The sequence below is a fragment of the Erpetoichthys calabaricus genome, chromosome 5 (genome assembly GCF_900747795.2).
Source record: "Erpetoichthys calabaricus chromosome 5, fErpCal1.3, whole genome shotgun sequence".
NCBI classification, from domain to species: Eukaryota; Metazoa; Chordata; class Cladistia; order Polypteriformes; family Polypteridae; genus Erpetoichthys; species Erpetoichthys calabaricus.
In genome coordinates this window covers 198,829,420-198,851,132 of record NC_041398.2, presented here as the reverse complement: position 1 = coordinate 198,851,132, position 21,713 = coordinate 198,829,420, and the positions used below count along the sequence as shown (strand labels likewise).

Genomic DNA, 21,713 nt, shown 5'->3' with positions numbered 1-21,713 from the left:
TTAATACTGTGATTTTTTTAAACAAAAATCTTAAATACTAAATGACAGACAGATGCATGTGGAAGGAATGCAAATAAACACTTAAAGACAGGATAAAACATCTGTCAGTGGCACACCAAGTTTTGTTGCAAATTCAATTTTGTGCAGATCATTTCACTTATCATTACTAGTCACTGTTTGTATGAACTTTGCACATTCTCCTACATGTATGTCACTATCTCTCATGGTAATCCAGTTTCCCTCCAAAATTCCAAGGACACATTTTAGAGTTGACTGCAAACTCTCAAATGGCCCTGTGCGATGGACTGGTGTCTTGTTCAGAGATGATCCCCACTTTGTGCTCAATGCCATCAGGATAGTCAGTAACTCCCCATGACCTGAAAAGGACTGGCTGATTTGAGAATGGATGGATAGATTGTTCATTTTTGGCAGCCTGCACGTTCCAGGATTCGTGATTATCTATTTAAAATATACAGTGTGTCACAAACTCAACTCTGAGTCATAACAAGTTTTGGGGCAGCCACCCGTATATTTGGTATCCTGGCTGCAAAGTTGCAAAAATATAAGCAGCACTGATGTGCACAAAACCGAGTCCAAAACAGAACTGAGGGAATAGGGAAAAGGTGGAGGAAAAGGGGAAGACAGGAAGTGAGGCCAAAGGGGTCAGGCTCACAAGGGTCTTCAGCCATAGGCTCGAGCCCGGATGTGACATCACAGGGGCTGGAGCCAGCAAGGTCTTCCTCCATAGGCTTGGACCCGGAAGTGATGTCAAGATGGCCAGGTGGAATCTGCAGGAAAGGGAGAAAAAGAGTCAGTGCACTCTGCCACATCCTGGTCTGATTCGGAATTGCCCTTACTCAAACCCTTTAGCTGCCTCCCATGCGCACGTGTGTGACAAGTGCCACAAACCTTTGTCATCACAGCAACCCCATATTGTTCATCTTCATTGCTAGCTACTACTAACATTAGGAAGAGGTGACGGGTAATGTCAGTGGTGTTTTGATTTCTTGTGGCTGCGTGAGCTTTTTCTTTCAGAATTAGTTATTTCATTATTCTGGAGGTGGTGGCAAAATGTTTCACTTTGAGTTAAAGTAGCTTATTTTTCCCTCTTCTTCCACTTTGTGTTAAAGTAGCTTTTTCCCTTCTTCTTCTTCTTCTTCTTCTTCTTCTTTATTTTCATGTTCTGCTGTGACACCATTTTGTTCAGCTTTGTGACTCCTATACTATCTAGAGGGCGGCACGGTGGCGCAGTGAGTAGCGCTGCTGCCTTGCAGTTGGGAGACCTGGAGACCTGGGTTTGCTTCCCAGGTCCTCCCTGCGTGGAGTTTGCATGTTCTCCCCATGTCTGCGTGGGTTTCCTCTGGGTGCTCCGGTTTCCTCCCACAGTCCAAAGACATGCAGGTTAGGTGGATTGGCGATTCTAAAATTGGCCCTAGTGTGTGCTTGGTGTATGGGTGTGTTTGTGTGTGTGTCCTGCGGTGGGTTGGCACCCTGCCTGGGATTGGTTCCTGCCTTGTGCCCTGTGTTGGCTGGGATTGGCTCCAGCAGACCCCTGTGTTCGGATTCAGCGGGTTGGAAAATGGATGGATGGATACTATCTAGAACACACTCCACATCTCTCACTTTAAGATTAGTCACTTCTCCAACATTTTACATCTTCATCACTGTATCTGTATTCTCAGTCCATTATCTGTTACAACTGTACTAATATAATTATTACAGTATATCAGCAGCATTTCCAGTAGACACACTGGAACTCAAGGATCAGAATTCAGAACACCCAAGACAGTGTCTTTAGTTTGTCATTGTATACCTGTATATTTCTGATGTTTCTTCAATGTGTTTTATATTTTTTAATGTTTCTTTACCAGGCTTACACAACATTTCCTGCTTCATTCGCCCTTCTGCTGCTAAAGACCACTCCATAGAGTGAAAATATAGTTTTGTCATTTAGGAAATTCCCAAAGATCTTCACATGAGCATAACCAAGGGGTATTTGTTGTACTTGTCTTCCCCCCATGGTGATTACTTTGTGTTAATCATTATGGTCTGCTTATCTTTATATATTGAGCAGCTTAGAGAGTTTTCGTCATTTGCACTTCTGCAACATGAAGATCCTCATTGCAGTCGGTATTGCTCTTTGCATAGTTGCTTTTGCTGAAAATGAAGCGTAAGTACAATTTTTAAAATAATTTCTAGTTTTGTTCAATGTATATTTTGAGGGCACTTGAAAAAATAAACTGATATAGAACTGATCTCTCAGGAAAAAAGAAGAGCATGTTAATGGTAGGAAGAAAATTGATGATATGCCTTATTTTTAACATTTCTTTAAAACTGTGTTATGGTAATTAGTATAACATAACATATTCATAGCTGCTTACTCCAATTCAGGGTTGTGGGATGTCAGAGCACTGGGCTCAAAGCAGGACATAGGTCATTGATATTATATCATTCCATAACAGAGTCCAACAACACAGGGCCAATTGGGAATAGGAAGTTAACTGAAGAAGTTTATCTTTTGGGAATGTGAGAGGAAAATCTATGCAATCACAAGGAGGTAGTACATAGTCCACAATGCCAAGGTGTGAGATCTGAACCCCAGACCCTGGATCTTTGAGGCAGTAGCATGTGTGAACATGTCATATTTAAACCTATAATGTCAATAAATTCAATTCTGTTTTTTAATAAATTAAATATGAAGTGTGAATTGTTGTAAGTGATGCTGCTCTTCTACTTCAGACAGGGTGATTTCTTGCCTTTTTGTGTGCTCTACGCATACCAGTTTTAGGGCCCCACCATCTACACTAGTCTTGTCTGTGCAGATAGTGGTTCTTCTCAGGGTGGTTAGCTTCAGGGGACAAGCCTGGCACAATCTCTACTGGTGCATTGTGTGTGCATTCACCTGTGCTCAGTACAGTTTGTCTTTGAGTACCTAAATATTCCTCCAGTATTCTAAATGGATGCAGGTTAGGTTATCCAGCAACTCAAAATTTCTCTCTCATTGAATGTACATTCCATCCAGGGTTGGTGGTAACTTGTGCAATGCTACATTTAAGTAAGCAGGTTTAGAAAATGAATGAAAGGAATACAAGGACAGAGCTATGATGCAACTGTATGCCTCACTGATGAATCCAAATTAATATGAAACTTAATAGAAACTCTTATACAGCTATTACTATTTAATTATTTTTTGAAGCCTCAGAAAAGAACACTTAATTTAGTTGTATTGATGTGACCTTTTGATTCAGTTTTTACAGTATATCATGGTGAATGTACATCATTTACAATACACATATATATGACATGCGTTTTATTAAAATACACTTTGTTTTGTCCTAAACCTGCTTCTTAACCTGCTTTTATTTATTTAGACGATCATTTGATCAAAGTGTACGCTTTGGAACACAGGCATGATTAACTTAGCAACTTAAAGAGAGCTAAGCCATTTAAGACATCTACCCTAAAATATTATTTTATTATTTTACTAGTCACTGAACAATCAAGGAGGAGGTGAAGGGTTTTAAGAACAGCAGGCAAACAAAGATTATGACTGAAGTATGTAAAATTCTGATGAATTTAAGATTCTTATCAAATAAGTAACTTGATTTCACTTGTTGCCTTAAAGTAATTTCTTCCACATCAACAAGTGACAGGTAATAAGCCGCAGTTACATAAAGGTGAAATATTTTTTTCCCAAGGAGAAACACGGGTGGATAAGTAACAATACTACCTGTACATCTAATACTAGTACTACTACTACTACTACTACTACTACAGTGCAATTATGTTTAATATGTACTTGAATTTCTTACTTTCATTAGCAAATATTTGCAAAATGGTTTAATATACTAATATATTAGTATATTAGATATTAGATAATATACTAGAAATGTGCAGGAAAGGGAAACAGTGTACACTTTACAGACCAAGGGTCAGATTTATAAAACTTGCATATGCACAAAAAGCGATCCGATATGTGTGTACGTTAAGTTTCTATGCAGAAGTCATAATTAATAAAAGAAAATGTGATGGGAGAACTTGCTTATATTTACAGCAACTCTGACCTATGCTTACATAACAAGTGGGAAATGACGACATCCTTGATAGAGTAGGGAATTGCAGCCAAACCAGCTAAATGAGAAGTCAAGTCTATAATAGTTCATATCATCGAGTTCTTATTATAATGTGCATTGACATGACGAATATATCAAACCTCAAAAGTGATGAACATGAAGTACAGACTGTATTTTAGTTCGCTTTAAAGAGGGCCAATGCTGCGTATTTGCACTGAAGAACTTTTAAAATTTTTTGTCAGTTTATACCAGCTACTTGTTATCACTTTCCAAGGAATTGGCAGGCACATCAGGAATATCTTAGCTAACCTTCACTCCATCATGCCTGCTGTGCTGGAAGTCATTAACTGACTGATAAGGCACTACATTCAGTTTCCGTATGGTGTGTGTGTACATGCATAAAACATATGTTTTTGCCAACATAAACAATCAAGAACATAAAAAGGCAATTTGTAGCATTGACTTCACTCATTTTGCAATATGGGCACCTACCGAGAATGACGCTGCTATTGTTAACCATAAGCAGTGACATTCAATTAAGGTACAAGTTATCTGTGATGCCAAGAAAAGACTGTCAAACATTGTGGCTCGGTGTCCTGGGACAACCCATGCTGATGGTGCTGAACACGATGGTTGGCTTGTTGCAAAGGTAACTGGTGAAACCCTCTGGTTTTCTTAGGGCCTGTGGTATTCATGGTAACAGCAATCATGTCGTTACATGTGACAGGTGGTAGTGGCTACTTGCTCAGACTCTGGCACCTTACACCATTCCCTAATCCCGATAGCATGGTGCTACAATTATGCACAATCTTCTGGCTGTGTTCAGCTATGGAGCACACCACTCGTTAAAGGCATGTGGTAGTGTCTCGATGTGTCAGGTGTGAGGCTGTTCTACCAGCCAATAAAGTTCTGCAGCATCATGACTGCATATGTATGAGGTTGATTAGCATAATCTACATATAGTTCTTTCAAGGTGACAACCAGACAGAGTTTGACATGGAAGATGAATGTGATTTATAAACGGTAAATTGTGCAGAAATGTGCATATGCTAAGTTTTAGAAATCTTATTTTTTTGATGTATGCATTTTCCTGCTTTGACATATGTATACTTTCACACTTGAATCCACGCAATGTTCTGCAAATGCTATGAACATAGTGTATATCTGTGGTGCCATCTCAAATCCTAAACACAAATACCACAACTATTATTTTCTTTCAGGATGTCACATGTATAGAAAACATAATAGATGCAGTCCCATTACTGTAGCCTGGGAGAACCAGGGTATGAAACACCCTGTCATAATCAGGGGATTCCATTAACACTCCATTGTTGGTTATGCATTAGCAGAGAAATATTCAGCTAAAATGTCTTTGTTTTAGAAGTAAATTGAAAATAGACTAGTCAAGAACTTTGTATTTTTTTTTCATTTTCCATATGAAAATAAATATATTACAATATACCCTAAAATATGTGGAAATAGCTTTCAATATAATGCAACATTCAAATATATATTTTAAAATTACATTTAAAATACAAGACAGTATATAATTTCCTCAATATATTAAAACAGAGAAAGAATCCAAATATATTTTACGTAAGGCATGCAGTATACTGTGTGTCCAGCCCTGTGTTTCTGAAAAATCTTTGTACCTGGAAAAAGCTAAACCAAGTTTTCCAATGATTGCAATTTATTTTGAACTCCCTGTAGCTCATGGAAAGCTGATCACTCTACCAGCATATGTAGGCTTCAATTTACAAGCTTATTATTTATTGTCCCTGGATAAAAATAAGTTTATAATACATGCTGAGTCAAAGTATGATTTGATCTAAAAACATATCTCAATATAAGAAACACTTACTGTTTGAGATATCTATTAGGTGGTGTTTTTGGTGCCAGATTAATAAATGTTCAAAACATACTGCAATATACAAAAATGACAGGTATCTTGAACTGTAAACATTAATATGTATTGTACAGCATATTATAACTAGCATAAACTGTATATTTAAAATATAGTGTTTTTAATTTTCTAAAATGTTTATTATAATATATTATTCATAATAGTTTAAAATATATTAAGAATTGGGAAATATATTGTAATATACTAAAAATGCAATAATTTACATGGTTTACCAAACATTTCAATATACAGCAAGATATTATAATATATGTATCATTTTCTAACATATTTTAAAATGTATTCATACAGTTTAGGTAAATAGTATATTTTCTAAATATATTTTACATATATTTTATTTTTATAAGGGTCCTGAGCTGAGATATGCTAAATGAAACATCATTAGCTAAAATGGCTATTTCATCATGTAATAAGGTAACCTACAGCACTGCGGTTCTATTTACCTAAGGGCATGGGAGTATCAAAGGCAGCAGCACCCCAATTCAAGAGTCAGGCAAACTAAAATATAACAAAATATCCTAGCAATTGTCTTTTTCTGAATTCATATTTGAGCATACCCAATATTTGCTTCTGCCAATCTCTCAAAATGTTCATTTTGAAGCTTTATACAATTTCATGACTCTGTTCTTTCCAGATTCTGGCTGCTCTTCCTTTGAATAAGTTAGTCAGATAACAGAAAAATTCCTTTTCTGTTGAAAGTGTAACGGACAAAAGATTGGGTCACACTTGTATCAGTACTTGCCATAAATTCTATTCACTGGAGAGTGGTTAAAAGTTTATCACAGTTTCAAGTAACAATTCTGCTGTACTGTGTACACATTACAATGCTATTAGTATTACATCTGCTGCTCACAGTATCATGAAACTTTTAGAGAATGTAGGACAGCATGGAAAATATGCACCATTTTCAATATTACAGTGTATGGCAGGAGGCTAATTAGATTTGCCAGGTTCATGATAAAGGTTTTGAAGTTGTACCTGAACAACTTCTTCAGTTTGGACTTCCACCTGGCCAGACTGGCCATGGCTGCTTTCATAGTACTGTTGTTATAATTGGCTAGGATCCTGTTCTTTATATTACAGGCTCAAACATCTTGACATTGAGCACATATCTGGCATTTTTGAACAGCTTAACATGTTTCAGATTGTCCAGAAAAAAATAGCAGCCTTGTGACTTTTCTTTTAGCTATTGCAATTTGCTTTGAGCAAACTCATATTATGCAGCAGTGTCAACTGTTTCAATACTATAATATGTAGTAAAAAACTTAATAATTTTTCCTTCTAGGAAAGAAGAAGAACATTTTAGAAACATAAGGGAAGTAAATAGTCTTGGATCTATAGACTGCAAAATGAGTCCATGGTCTCACTGGAGCAAGTGCTATCCATGTTCAGGCAAAAGAGTAAGTAGTTCATTACTCAAGTTCATTATTTCCCTAAAAAAAATAGAACGTGGGCACTGCCACAAGACAATGAATGAATGAATGGATCAGTCTATAACAGGTCTACAGCCTGCCTTGCTAATGGACAGAGATATTGTCACAAGAACAAAAGAAAAACATCGTAAAGGTTTGGGGCAGCCACCTGTATAATATTCCTTGACTGCAAATAGCAACAATAGTGAGGTGATCGCAAGACTGAGTCCAAAACAGAACTGATGATGTGGAGGTAAGATGGAGATTTTAAAGGCCAGTGGAGGAAGTGGCGTCATTGGGGCCGGAACCAGAAGTGGTGTCATCAGAGGCGTTGGAACTGGGCAGGATTTCCCGAGAATGGTCTGTAAGGGATTGAGAAAGAAAGTTAGTGCACCTCGCTGCCCCCTGGTCTGGCCTGGAATTACTGTTACTCAGGCCCTTTAGCTGTCTCCTATTTGCATTTGTGTGACAAGATCTAAAGAATATCTAAGCTGTATGCATTTATTACAGAGCCCAAACTTTTTTCTTGTTGCATAAGAAGAAAAAACATTAGAAGATTAAAACAATTTTGATGAGAACTGGTCGTTCAGCCCAACATACTCGCCAATCCTATTCCCCTAGATTCTCCAAAATAACATGAAATCAATATTTGAAGTTCTCCAGCATCTTACGCTCTCCTACACTGCTTGCTAAAAACTGCTAAAAACCATCCTGGCCGGTTTTCACAGTTGTGTTTCGTGTCTGTGTTGTTTAATTTTGTATTATTTATTTGTATTAATGTTTCTTTTGTTTATAATGTACCTTTTTCTGGTACATGGTCTAGATAATGTCCTTTGAGTTTTGTGGGTGGCTTCCCAAGGGGCAGGGCTACCTGCCAATCACTTTATTTAAGGGAGGACCTCCCATAGTTCCTGGCAGTTCATTGAAAGCGGTTGGAGTGGAGGGTTATTGTGCTTTTTGCTTTTGCTATTGTTTTATGATTCCCTGGATTTCAGAACCTGTGCTTTGTATTTAACAAATCTTTGGATTTCATATTGGACCTGTGTTTTTTGATATTTTTGAACCTCAGTTTTGGATTATATATTGGGACTTTGTTTACTATGTATCACATTGCCTTTTCAGACATTTCCTTTGTGCTCTTTGGAGCTTTGGGGCTTGCCCTGCCTTTCTGCTAAAATAAACTTTTTATTTTATTAGGATTTCTCTTGGTCTTTTGAGTTACTAGAGGGGGTTTTTGAAGGTGTGTTCTCTCTTCAGCCTGCTTTGGACTCTTCAAAAACGTGACCTCTTCAAAAACTTCCTAAGCCCACTCGGCTATATTTGAATACTTGTGTGCACTCCAGGCAAATGTTGACATCACGCTAACCCTTTCCACTGATGTATGTGCTTTGGACTCTTTGACACTTTCTGGGGGATCATTTTATTTATAAATTCCAGAAGTTTCGAACCCTTTATTATAACTCTGGAGACATAACAACAGTTGAGTGATACATAAAATCAACAAAGAAAATGTATGATGTACAGTAGTATTCCTGAGTAACAGGATATTTGGTTAATATAGCCATGTCACAATAATTCAAACCTTACAATATTCCTGGTTTTAAAAAATTGTACAAGTTTGCATGGCCTAAAGTGGTGTTAAAATATAATTAAGCCTTTGAAAACTCTATTATGATCCTTAATTTGCTCCAGCTTTTATACATAAATAAAAAAATGTTCATTTTTCCCATGATATAGTCATGGGTAATTAAAGTGTCAATTAGTGGTATCAAAAGCAAAACAGAAACTAACTCTGGACAGGACTTACATCTATTACAGGAAACACTCATAAAAATTTAATTTCACCCACACTTAGACACACAGTAAAATTTGAATTGATTAGGAAAAAGTCTGAATTCCTTGAGAAAATGCTTGCTGCCGCAGGGAGAACATGGCTACTCCATGAAATTCCTTGACTGGTAGTTAAACCCAGGTTCCTATCAATATGATTAAGGAGCACTTTTCACTGACCCAAAATGCATTTATATTTTCAATATAAGTGCTTTGAGATAATTTTGTGAAAGCCATTTCATAGTCACTTTCTTTGTTTTTTCCCCACTGATTTTAGTTTCGCTCAAGATCTATCATTGAATTTGGGCAGTTCAAAGGTTTAACCTGCAGTCAACCCCTTGGTGACAGTGAACCATGCCAAACAGCGGAGACATGTATTGAAGAGGTGCCACAGTGCAGTGCGGGAGAGTTTACATGTGATTCAGGTAAGACATTAAACAGTATCATCTATTCAATAGATTAGACAGTTCTAGTACTGAACTGAACTTTCCAGGTTTTTGTTTTTGATGACACCCTGGCATCCTGTCCAGGAATTAGTCTGTGCTTTGCACCCTATGCTTGCTGGGATATGCTCCAGCTCCCTTGTAAACCTGTTCAGGATACAGTGCGTTTAGAAAATGGATGGATGGATAGATGTATATTTCTGATAAATAATACAGGAACATTGAGTTGAAGGAGAGATGCACATGAGTTTTATTTAAAATATTTAAGCAACAATGGTTCTGAATGTACTTAGTTGCAAGGAAGATACAATTTGCTGATTTAAAGAATGAAACAGAAACTGAGAGGTCAATGTACAAGTATGATGCACTATGTAGATGTTGCTAAACACAATAGTGCACAATCTCCTCAAAATATTGTCATCGGATTGTCCAGCTCGTGTGTCAATTGTGTTGTTACTGCTGAGCAGTACCTGCAACTACTTTCTTTAGATTGAGCCCAACAGACATAAGGCAGGGACAATCTATGGGCAAAACAGTAATCCATTACAAGGTACACACAGTGGCATAGCTTGGGGTGGGCGGAGGGGGGCGGTTCGCCCCGGGTGGCACATTTTTGGGGGCGGCATTATTGGCCAAAAGGCTCAGAACACTTCACATGTAAGCAGCAGGATTCAGAAAAATATCACTCATGAATGAAAAAAAGTCAAATTCTCTGATTTTCATCCACAAATGCTTCAAAAATCATTTTCAGGCAGTCCTTCTATGACGGCATCAAACACAGCAGTTGAAATTTATGAGGCAATAACAAAAATAAACAGAAACATTACACCGATAATAATTTCAAGGAAGATAAACAACTAATTCACAATGTATAATTTCGTTTCATTAACAATCTGAATGCGTTCTTGCTCATCCCCACCTATCGCTTGTACACCACACCGGTTCTGGTTTTTGCAGCATAATTATATTAAACTAATAATCAGAACACGGCTTATCAGTGCGTCTGTACTATATTCTTGTCTAGTTGATGTTTATAAATAATTATATGTGAAAAAAATATTGCTGTTTCTCTATATATAAATAAATCTATGCAAAATGTATCTTAATTTTTTTCAATACGTCATTTTAATTTTCTATTTAAATAAGTTAACATATTCAGATACGTTGGAGGGTGGCAATTTGAAGCCCCGCCCCGCCCCGAGTGGCACGAACTCGAGCTACGCCACTGGGTGCACACAAACAAATATCTGCACTTCCTTATTTCGCATCAGTCTTTTTAACTAACAAGCATTTTTAAGGATGTGTGAGGAAACAAACTTACCTGGAGACGACATACTAAAGGATGGGGAGAAATGTGTAAACTCCACACAAATATCCAGTGTTGATGAAGCCAAACTAAACAATAAATGCTCAAATAAATTCCCCAAAAAAGTGTATAATTACAATGTGTTTCCCTGAAAAACATCAATGAGTTGACAAAATAGTTTGAGGAAGATGGGCTTGCCTTGTGTAATAGGCAGGTAAGAATTGACTGTAATTTTTCTTCCATGCAAATTTTATAGGCCAATGGTGTCTGTGCACACTGCTGATAATTAATTATGTAACGCACAAAGCAGCAATAATGATTGTGTTTTTAAATTCTGTTCATTAGATCATGAAATTTCATAAGCAGTGTACATAAGGATAGCAAAATGATCAGTCTCAATTGATTCTTTCCTCAAGCAGAGTTACCAATAAATTATTTAATAGCTACAAAAGCTTCATTTCATTGCATGTTATGCATGGATGTTTTTAAGATGATTTAATGTCGTGTATTTCATTTTTCAAATAGTCCTGTCATATGAATGGATAATTTTTCAGATATTTTTCATTGGCTTTAAGCACTGTTTTGCAATGAGTGAATTGTATGTCAGTAAAGGTTACAATAATTCATTTTTTTCTCTCCATATAAACAGAAGTATCCAAATTGTTAGCCACACTTCAGCAAGTTCATTTAATTGAGGGCAATACTAATAAAATAGCTGGTGCATTCCATGTGTACTTGGTCTAGTGTCGAAGCATCAGTGGGCTCCTCATCTGTACAGTTTATGCAGCATTCACAACAGAGACCACTGTATATTCATTTGCACACAGTAATATATATGCATCAGTTACATCTGTTCTCATTGTAGGGCTATGCTAAAGTGTTCAGAGGGCTGTAATATCATGAATTTAATGTATTCTGTGTGGCAGTCAATGCCTGCGGCTCCTGTCGGTGTAAGAGGAAGCCTGTTTCAAAAGCATGTAGCGATAAACAACTGAATTGGGGAGAGTTTGAATACAAAGCATTTAACATGCTACTTTAATTAGAATATGAGAAACTAGTAAATTAAACATTGATTTTAAGATGAAGTTCACAAAGTTCTACTTTAATGACGAAATAAACTATAAGATTAAAGTGAAAATTTAAAGATTAAAGTCAAATTTCGACTTTAATGACAAAATAAACCCATCCATCCATCCCTCCATTTTCCAACCCGCTGAATCCGAACACAGGGTCACGAGGGTCTGCTGGAGCCAATCCCAGCCAACACAGGGCACAAGTCAGGAACCAATCCTGGGCAGGGTGCCAACCCACCGCAGGACACAAAATAAACCTGTTTTTTTTTTTCTCCCTGGCTCTAATACTCTTCCACACATACCAATTCAAGTTCTGCCAAATCATACCTGTATATTTAAGTATATCTAAACATATTTATATATTAGGCTTTTGAACTCAACAACGAAATAAAATAGTTAAAAAAACATATGTTAAGGTTAAAAACTCTTGTGGACTATGGCTGGCAGCTTATCAAAGCCAATACCGCCAAGCAGCCAGGTGGAGCCTTCTCTGCAACGTGGAGATGCCCCGGGTTCCAGCAGAGCAGCATGGACCTTGGAGTTTCCCTTCACAGCCCTGCTGGATACCATGGGAACCACCAGGGGACGCTGCAGGGAGACCTAGGGACTTCTATTTGCCTTATAACCCGGGAGTACTTCCCAGTCGAGGGGACAGAAGCAATGTCGTACTTCAAGGTTGAAGAAAAGGAGTTTTCACCTGATCCGGAAGTGTTAAGAGTCACATGGACTGAGGGACAGAAACACTTCCAGGTCGAGAAGTATAAAGGGACTATGGGTAACCCCAACAGCCCGAGCCAGAGTTGGGAGGGAGTGTGACAGAGCTGCTGGGAGGAGTGGAGGATTTATTGTTTGTTATTGTAGTGTTTATTGGAGTAGTATGAAATAGTTGTGCTTATGCACAGTATCTATATATATAATTCACTAAGCCAGAAGACAAGTAGCCAACCATGGAAAGCATGCCGGAAGGGGCGTGGATTCACTAAGCCGCCCATAAGTAAGACACCCATGGCGCACGCAAGAAGGAGCCACACCCACCAACTCTAAGACCATTGGATGCGACGACAACTTGCAGAGCCACGCCCACCAACTCGGACGCAACGACACAGAAAAAACGGCGTCATTTATATTCGTCTGTCGTAGAGGCCACATGCACTGCCGAGCCACGTTGACTGTTCATAGAGGCATGTTTCTCACGGAGGTGAATCGCCATATGCAGCGTGTAAAACGGTTTGCGAGGGGTATCCCATGGAATCCTTAAAACAATCCTTTACAACTGAGGTTAAAACACAATGAAGTAAGCAGTCTTTAAAAACCAATACGCCCTGTGCCTCTGTTTCATTAGCGTCGGCTGTCCTCCAATTGTAAGTCACGGACAATTGTATGTTTCCCTCTCAAAACACAATGAAGGAAGCAGTCTTTAAAAATCAATAAGCCCTGTGTCTCTGTTTCATTAGCGTCTCACCTGCTTCATCCAATGGTCTTAAAGTTGGTGGCCGGGGCTCCGTGAGTTGCTCTTGCGAGCGGGCACATGACCAGGGGGTGTGTAAGCTTAGAGAACGAGGGTGGAGGGGGGAGGACCAGGTAAGAAGAGGCATGTTTGTCGCGGAACTGAATCGCTGAATGACCGTGTGACGACAGTCAGCTGGCAAAAACTGGCCGACAAAAGCATGTGCATTATACTTACTGAAAGGAGCGTTACGGATTTTGCAAATGTTCATTTTTTTCCCTCCTTTTAGATAACTGTGTCTTTCCGGAAGTGTTCAGCAATCAATATATTATTTTTGCGGCGTTTGCCTGCAGGACCACGTGCAGCGAGCGAGCGAGAGAGACAGCGAGAGCGTGTGACACACACACACATACAGGCACGCGCGCACGCGGGAGAGAGAGCGCGCTGGACACATAGGAATAATAATACTTCGTTACATTGATATACCGATACTGATTCTCAGTATTCAAAGCGCTATCCACACAGGAAGGAACCGGGAAACGAACACACAATCTTCCAGAGTCTCCTTACTGCAAACCAACAACACTACTACAGCCCCACAAGGCAGTTAAAAAATACACCGGGCTTGAATTTGTTTTCACTTCTGTGCATAGCATAGCATGTTACTTTTCTTGGTGGCTTATTACATTACGGATGTTTCACATGTACATTGTTTCCCCTGTGCTTAAAAGACATTAAAAAAGTGTTTCTCAACTACGCCATGGTCTTAATGTTGGTGGGCGGGTCTCCGTGACTTGCTGTTGCAAGCGGACACATGACCAGGGGGTGTGTAAGCTTAGAGAACGAAGGTGGACGGGGGAGGACCAGGTAAGAAGAGGCATGTTTGTCTCGGAACTGAATCGCTGAATGAAATTAAACGCGTGTGTATTGTACTTACTGAAAGCACCGTTACGGATTTTGCAAATGTTCATTTTTTTCTCTCCTTTTAGACAACTGTGTCTTTCCGGAAGTGTTCAGTTTTTGCGGCATTTGCCTACAGGACCACGTGCAGTGAGAGCGTGTGACACACACACACACACACACACACACACACATACATACAGACATACAGACAGACAGACGCGCGCTGGACACATAGGAATAATAATACTTCGTTACATTGATATAGCGGTGTTCTCAGTATTCAAAGCACTATCCACACAGGAAGGAACCGGGAAGCGAACACACAATCTTCCAGAGTCTCCTTACCACAAAACAGCAACACTACTACAGCCCCACAAGGCAGTTAAAAAATACACGGGGCTCGAATTTGTTTTCACTTTTGTAGATAGCATTGTTGCAATTTTACTTTTCTTGGTGGCTTATTACATTACGGATGTTTCACTTGTTCATTGTTTCCCCTGTGCTTAAAAGACATTAAAAAAGTGTTTCTCAACTGTGACTACAAGTACTGACAACTGTGTTGTTCAGGAAGTGGTCACCCACCAATACATAATTATGCGCGTATGCTACGCCGTGGGTTGTCTAGTTATTATAATAAAAAGTCAAGATATTGGACTTATACCAGGTGTCTGACGTGTCATCCGAGGGTTCGAGGGGCGCTGTAGAGTGCTTATTTTACACTCTCAATACAAACTTCTGCACTGCAACTGCAATGTAAGACAAAGTGCCCATTCTGTTAGGCTTTAGTGGCCTACCAGGCATGTTAGGAAAGCAGATTTAACATGGATTCAGGCATCTAGCTGCACAAAACCCCTACTTGCATTCCAAACTAAGTGACTGAACTCCAGCTTGCACCACGATCTGTGTGGACTTCATCTGATAAGAAAGGTGTAAATCAGAGGTTACCCAATGTCTCTGCAAAGGCTCCTCTGCACACCTCTTGAGCTCATACTCAAGCAAGGATAAAGACTTATAATTCAAGGGATGACTACTAAGATGGACAGAAGAACTCACCTATTATAAGACAATGATTTTGCAACTGGAAGTGACTCTACTCCAATGAGGAGAATGTTCAGTCTTCCTTTAAAAACCACATGCACCCCATCTCTCGAAAGAGAAGAAGCAAGGAGAATGGGAAGATGCGAAGTGAAGCTTGAAGAACTGGGAACTGAACACATTGAAATTCTCTAGGGAATCGTAGGGGATTCTGGGACTCTTCCCAAGTACACTCGGTGCACATTCTCCAAAATGATTTTCTAAAATCTCTTAAACTAACAACCTGTGAGCTGCCCTCTCCATAAGGAACTGAAAAGGCGAAATGTTCTTCTCTTTGTGGACTAGAAGCTGAGAGCCAGTCTGTCAAGCCAAAGCAATGTACCAGTAGTCTGAGAGGCTGAGAAGCCATGACTTCAAGAATGGAACTTCAGCACATAAACTGTTGGGCCAGAATGAGTAATGCCTTTTCCTTATGAAGTGGTAAAAGACATCAGAAGGCAGGATGAGGAAGCAGCAGCACAGCACTGACAATGCTGATTCCGCAAAGAGAAAGAGTGCAATCCAATGCATGAAGAATCTTTCACTTGGAACTGGATCAACAACAAAGAATCAACTCCAAGAACATCGGACATCATCTTTAAAGACTTGGTATTGTAAAACTTGTCTATGCCAAGATAAAGCAGAGCTATGAATACCAGTAAACAGCCAGCCGCTCAATGTTAAATGTTTGTCTGTTGAGGCGGGCGGCCAGGTCCCATGCCTGGCCGGGACGCCCCTTCTACACATTTTCTGGGGGAGCAACCATGGGTGTCTCAGTACCTCCTCCGGGACACTTGGTGGCAGCCTCCCTGGCTGACGATGGTGCCTCAGTTTCCCGCAGGGCTTCATGGGAGATGGAGTCCTCCAAAGCCTGGTTGGGAGCTGGGGTGGCCGCCAGGGGGTGCTGCATGGATTCCACAGCCCAGCTGGACAAATCTTCAGCCCCACCCGGAAGTGCAATTGGAACCAGGTGGTCAAGCACCTGGAACACTTCTGGATGGGCTATAAAAGGGGCCCGCCACCACCACTCAATGGCCAGAGTTGGGTGGAGAGGACAAAACTTCAAGGGAGGAGTGGTGGTGCCAGAAGAGTGTGTGTTGGTTTGAGTAGTATGAGCTTATTGTGGGACTGTGTTGTGGCTGGGGGGGGGTTCATGGGGAAGACCTGCCCTCCAGCTGAAGAAAATAAACATTTTGTGTTATTTTACAGTATATGTGTAGTCTGTGCCGGGTTGGGCACTGTAAAGCGCTATTGCTACACTGTCTAGTCTGTCTGTCTCCAGTCTTATATGTCAATATGTGTATGTATTTATCATACTTCAATAATCCTTGTGTTTATTAATAAAGTGTATTCCTTAAAAATGTGCTTCAGTTACCTTGATATAAGTCTAAACTCTGGTGGTCTACAGCTGAGAAATATAACATCAATAAAGCAAGAGACTTGGCAAACTTTTCGAGTAATTACCAGCATTGCAGAAAAGCAAAACTGATAATTAATTAACCAATTTAAAAGTCACTCAGTTCCTACATTTAACTTGCCTGTTCCCTGGTGGGTAAGTTAAAATTTCTGTTTCAAAATTTTACAGCAATAGGTCATTTTTCTAAACCTCAATACAAATAAGTCAATGAAAACAGTAGATTATATCTTTATTAACTTAAAATTCAGAGGTAGAATCTTAAAAAAATGCCTTTTTTAAAATCAAAAGTCACAAATATCAAGACTATAGGTAATGTAGATATCCATGTGCTTTCTTATCTTTCAAGTGCACCCTCTTTTGGTATACAACAAACAAATGCCAATTATGAGACATTAATATTTAAATATGGTCCCTTAATAAACCTATATAAACAGAAAAATGTAAATAAATATTTTTATAAACTCCTGTTTCTTAAATAAGTTAAATGAAAAGTCCAAAAAATGTATCATTATGACATGGTCAACATCATAACTTGTAACAAAATTCAGATGCTTACATGCACGCACCATGAAACTCTCTTTTGGTTTGCCACCCAGAAGTAACTGACAAAAAGATACATTTGGAGGCTTATTAAATTAAATTAAATGACACCTTGGGCGGCATGGTGGCGCAGTGGTAGCGTTGCTGCCTCGCAGTTAGGAGACCCGGGTTCGCTTCCCGGGTCCACCCTGCGTGGAGTTTGCATGTTCTCCCCGTGTCTGTGTGGGTTTCCTCCCACAGTCCAAAGACATGCAGGTTAGGTGGATTGGCGATTCTAAATTGGCCCTAGTGTGTGCTTGGTGTGTTTGTGTGTGTTCCTGCGGTGGATTGGTTCCCTGTGTTGGCTGGGATTGGCTCCAGCAGACCCCCGTGACCCTGTGTTCGGATTCAGTGGGTTGGATAATGGATGGATGGAAATGACACCTTTCAACAACGTTAAATACAAACAGAATACACTGTTTTCCTGTTTTCAAGCTGAAGTTAAAATATTGCAACGCTCTGGCCTCCACTTGAATTAACTAATCAACTATTCCACCTGCTCTCCTAGTAAGAGTTGCACTAAGACAGTGGTGTCAAGCTGCAGGTTTCTGTTTTGGCCACTTTCTTAAGTTGTAACTAGTTACTGCTGCTGATGGACCCCACTTCTTTTGTCTTTATTTTAATTGACTTACACGTTAAGATTCAAAACCCTGTCTTGTTCCTTTTTATTTTTTGTTTTTTTTAAAGAGAATCTGATAAATATTGATCTGTTCTGGTTCACAAAACATTTCGATGGTGTTCATGACCATTAGGGGTTCTAAATCTCAATGAGCATGTATTCACAATTAAGGCAAAATATGTCTTTTCCATTAGCAGTAACTGGTCTCTAATTTAAAAAGTGTGAGTGAAGAGTGAAAACCTGCAACCACTGTGGGTACTCCAAGATCTGAGTTTGATACCCCCGTCCTAAGACAACAAGAACAAGCTGAATGTGAGGAAGATGTTGATCATTTTAATTACAATCACAATCTCAACCTGAAGCTTAAAAATGAATTTTAAGTTTGTCCCAAATGTTTATGATATAAGTTTGAAAACACAGCATAAAATGTTACTGCACACTGCATAGACCGGCATGGCCAATTCCGATCCCAGAGAGCTGCAGTGGCTGCAGGTTTTTATTCCAAGCCAGTTGTTTAATTAGAAGCCAATCCAATTAAATAAGACCAATAACAGACCTTATTTAATATCATAATTTCTTAATGTTTTAACTCTACCATGTCAGTTCATTCTTAAATAATAGATTTTTTTTTCCTTTCTAATGATACATGTATCATCCAAATGATCTGAAGCCTAAAACAGATGAGTAATTTTCAGTTCTTAACTTTCTCTTCAGTTTCCTTCTGAGTACTTAACGAAAATTAAGACAAGCTAGATGTAGAACTGCTGTTTCCTTTGTCACTTCCATCTTATTTCTATATATATAAAATCCAGCTTCTGTGTGTCTGTACGTGTGTCCGCTTTTCACGAGAGAAGTACTTCACGGATAATGAATATGTGGGCAAAAGAGTAATGGAAATACAAGTAAAAGGAGTGCAAAGGTGGGAGGCTGAATCATAGGTGGGTGAATAAAGTAAAAGGCAATTTGAAGGAAAAGGGTCCAACCGTGGAGGTAGAGGTGTAGGACTGAGCTGTATGGAGAAGGTTGATCAGGCACACAAACCCCACATAGAAATGGGGAGAGTTGAAGAGGAAGAAGTTGTAGTGTCAGTTTGTCTGTTACTTCAAGTATACAGCATTTGGTATAAGATTCTCAGCAGTGCTAATTTTCATGGTGTGCCATCTTTCAGAATAAAAAATGCAATGTATTTTATTATTACCTGCATTACAAAACACATTTCATAAATGATACATTGCAAACTTTGGCACTGGATGCTCCCTGCACAGTGTTACTTCCAGAAGGAAAGATAATGGTTTATATTGTACAGATTCCTGCTATATTCTAAAGAACTTTTGAATGGATTCTCAAAAAGTGAAGTCCATCCATCCATCCATTTTCCAACCCGCTGAATCCGAACACAGGGTCACGGGGGTGTTGCTGGAGCCAATCCCAGCCAACACAGGGCACAAGGCAGGAACGAATCCCTGCCTTGTGAATGAAAAGTGAAGTCGATTTTTGTAATTTAAAAGTAAAATAAGATATCCTTTTCTCATTTTACTAAGGTAGATGAGTTAGAATTCTTCCACCTGTGTAAGATAAGACAAGATGCTACCAGTTTAGTGTACAAAATGATAATTATAAATAGTAAAAAAACACTGGTAATATCTGAAAATATTTATCGACACCAAGGTCAGTATTCATTAAAACGAAGAAAGGAAGTAGCATGGGAAACTCAGTGTTAACTCATGTGCCACAGAATAGTTCCTGATCAATACCAGGCTGTTTTTTTTTTCCCTGAAGCCTCTCTTCTTGCTTTTGATAGGTGAATCTGACAGTAATCAACCTGAAACATATACTGTACAGTAGTTTCTCTTTTTCTGTTGTTTCACTGCCTTGCATAGTTTGAGGAGTTTTCATCAAGTAAGGTTTATGCAATGTTTTCCTTGAATGACTTTGATTTGGCAAGTGTTGCTACAAGTATGGACATCAGGATGGTACAATGATTAGCACTGGAATCTTTCAACTCCAGAGTCTTGTGCTGAAATCCAGGCTCAGACATTATCATTGGTAGTCACAGTCACAGTGAGGCATTATGCAGGAGTATTGCTCTTGGAATAAAAGAGTCCTAGTCGCATTTCTTGATGCACTTCTGCTGAATCACTTGTTGGCTGACTAGTCCTCAATGTTAGTATGTCAGAGAGAGGATGTGGAGCATTGTTCAAAATGGCACTCAGTTTTGTTTAAACTCTCTCCTTCTCTACTACCTCCAGGGGGTCCAGAGTTTGTAATATAAATGAACTTTTCATTTTCTTGTTGATTTGTTGGACCTGTCTAGCAGTGATGTTACCAGCCCAGCAAACCTTTAAATTGAAAATTGCGCTGGCCATCACAGAGTTATAGAAGATGTGAAGGATATCACTTCACTGATTAAAGGAATACAGTCTCCTAGGGAAAAAGAACCTGCTCTGTCATTTCTTATATACAGGGAAATTCATTCGAAAGAGGCCCAGAATATTCTTTTGTAACTCCCGTTAGGATGAAGCAATCTCAACCAAAAAAATACGCTATATACTTTCAGGTATGTGTAATCGATTGCATTACATACGATGCTGGAAGTGGTTTCCGTTTTCTGCCAGCAACATTTCAACGCATAACTCCATGTTCCTGAACATATCGGCAAACATCTCAGGGGGAATAACAGCAATTTCATGTTGGATGTTTTCCTTCAAATCTTCCACAGTGCGAGGCTTGTTCTGATAGACTTTTCCTTTGAGTATACCCCAAAGGAAAAAGTCTGGTGGTGTCAGATCTGGCGACCGTGGTGGCCAAAGCCCTTTTGAAATTGCCATGTTGCCGAAGAAGGACTCAATTTGTACTATGCTCCTTGCCGATGTGCGACATGTTGCTCCATCTTGCTGGAAGTAACCTTCCTTTAACTCACGATCATCCAGTTGATTCTGACATCGCTTAAATGAACTGGTTACCCAATAGGTTTGTACTATGAAGATGCGCTACTCAATGCTGTACACCACCATCCTGATGAGAAGTCAAGTGACTGAGTGAAGGGGTACGGGAGGTATGCATCCAGAAGTTGCAAACGGAGGTTAAATGTCGCAATGGCTGTCCAGTGCCTACCTCATTGCTCTGATGCTGGGGTATCCCGGCTTGTTTGAAGCTTAATATACTGAGGAGAACATTGCACGTTGTTTCGTTCAGATTGCTTCTTCCTAGCGAGAGTTATTGCAGAATATTTGGGGCCTCTTTCGAGTGAATCTCCCTGTAGTTTCTTTGTGTTCTGAGACCAGTTCAACCTGTCATTAATAGGAAACCCCAAGTACTTGTAGGAGTTAATGGGTGACTCCAATTAAGATATTTATGAGTGAGTGCAGGCGTGTATGTGAGAATGCCTCGTAATGAACAGGTGCCCCTTTTATTGTTGTTCCTGTGGTACTGCATAGGCATTACAACAATAAACTGAAAAAAGCAAACGCTATGATGGAAGAATATTACAAACATAAATGACATGAACCCAGATATTTTGGATTGTTTCTTGTATTTTTATTCTGCAAGAATTATTAAAGACATTACTATAAATAAGCCTATGACTAAAAAGTTAACTTAAGAGCTGATTTAGACA

General features: G+C 39.2%; 2 protein-coding genes across 3 annotated transcripts in view; both read left to right on the top strand.

Moving 5' to 3' along the window:
• The window catches only part of LOC114652160 (FYN-binding protein 1-like), a 1,204,993-nt gene that overhangs the window by 848,602 nt on the left and 334,678 nt on the right, over positions 1-21,713 (top strand). The gene's annotated exons all lie outside the window — the stretch shown is intronic.
• Positions 2,023-21,713, top strand: part of c9 (complement component 9) — a 52,764-nt gene continuing 33,073 nt past the window's right edge. For both annotated transcript variants that reach the window (XR_007935174.1, XM_028802392.2), the window contains exons 1-3: positions 2,023-2,170; positions 7,280-7,394; positions 9,514-9,661. Coding sequence is in view for 1 of the 2 variants with exons in the window: in XM_028802392.2 (XP_028658225.1) it covers positions 2,109-2,170; positions 7,280-7,394; positions 9,514-9,661 (325 nt within the window). In the remaining variant the exon portion in view is untranslated. The remainder of the gene's footprint in view (positions 2,171-7,279; positions 7,395-9,513; positions 9,662-21,713) is intronic.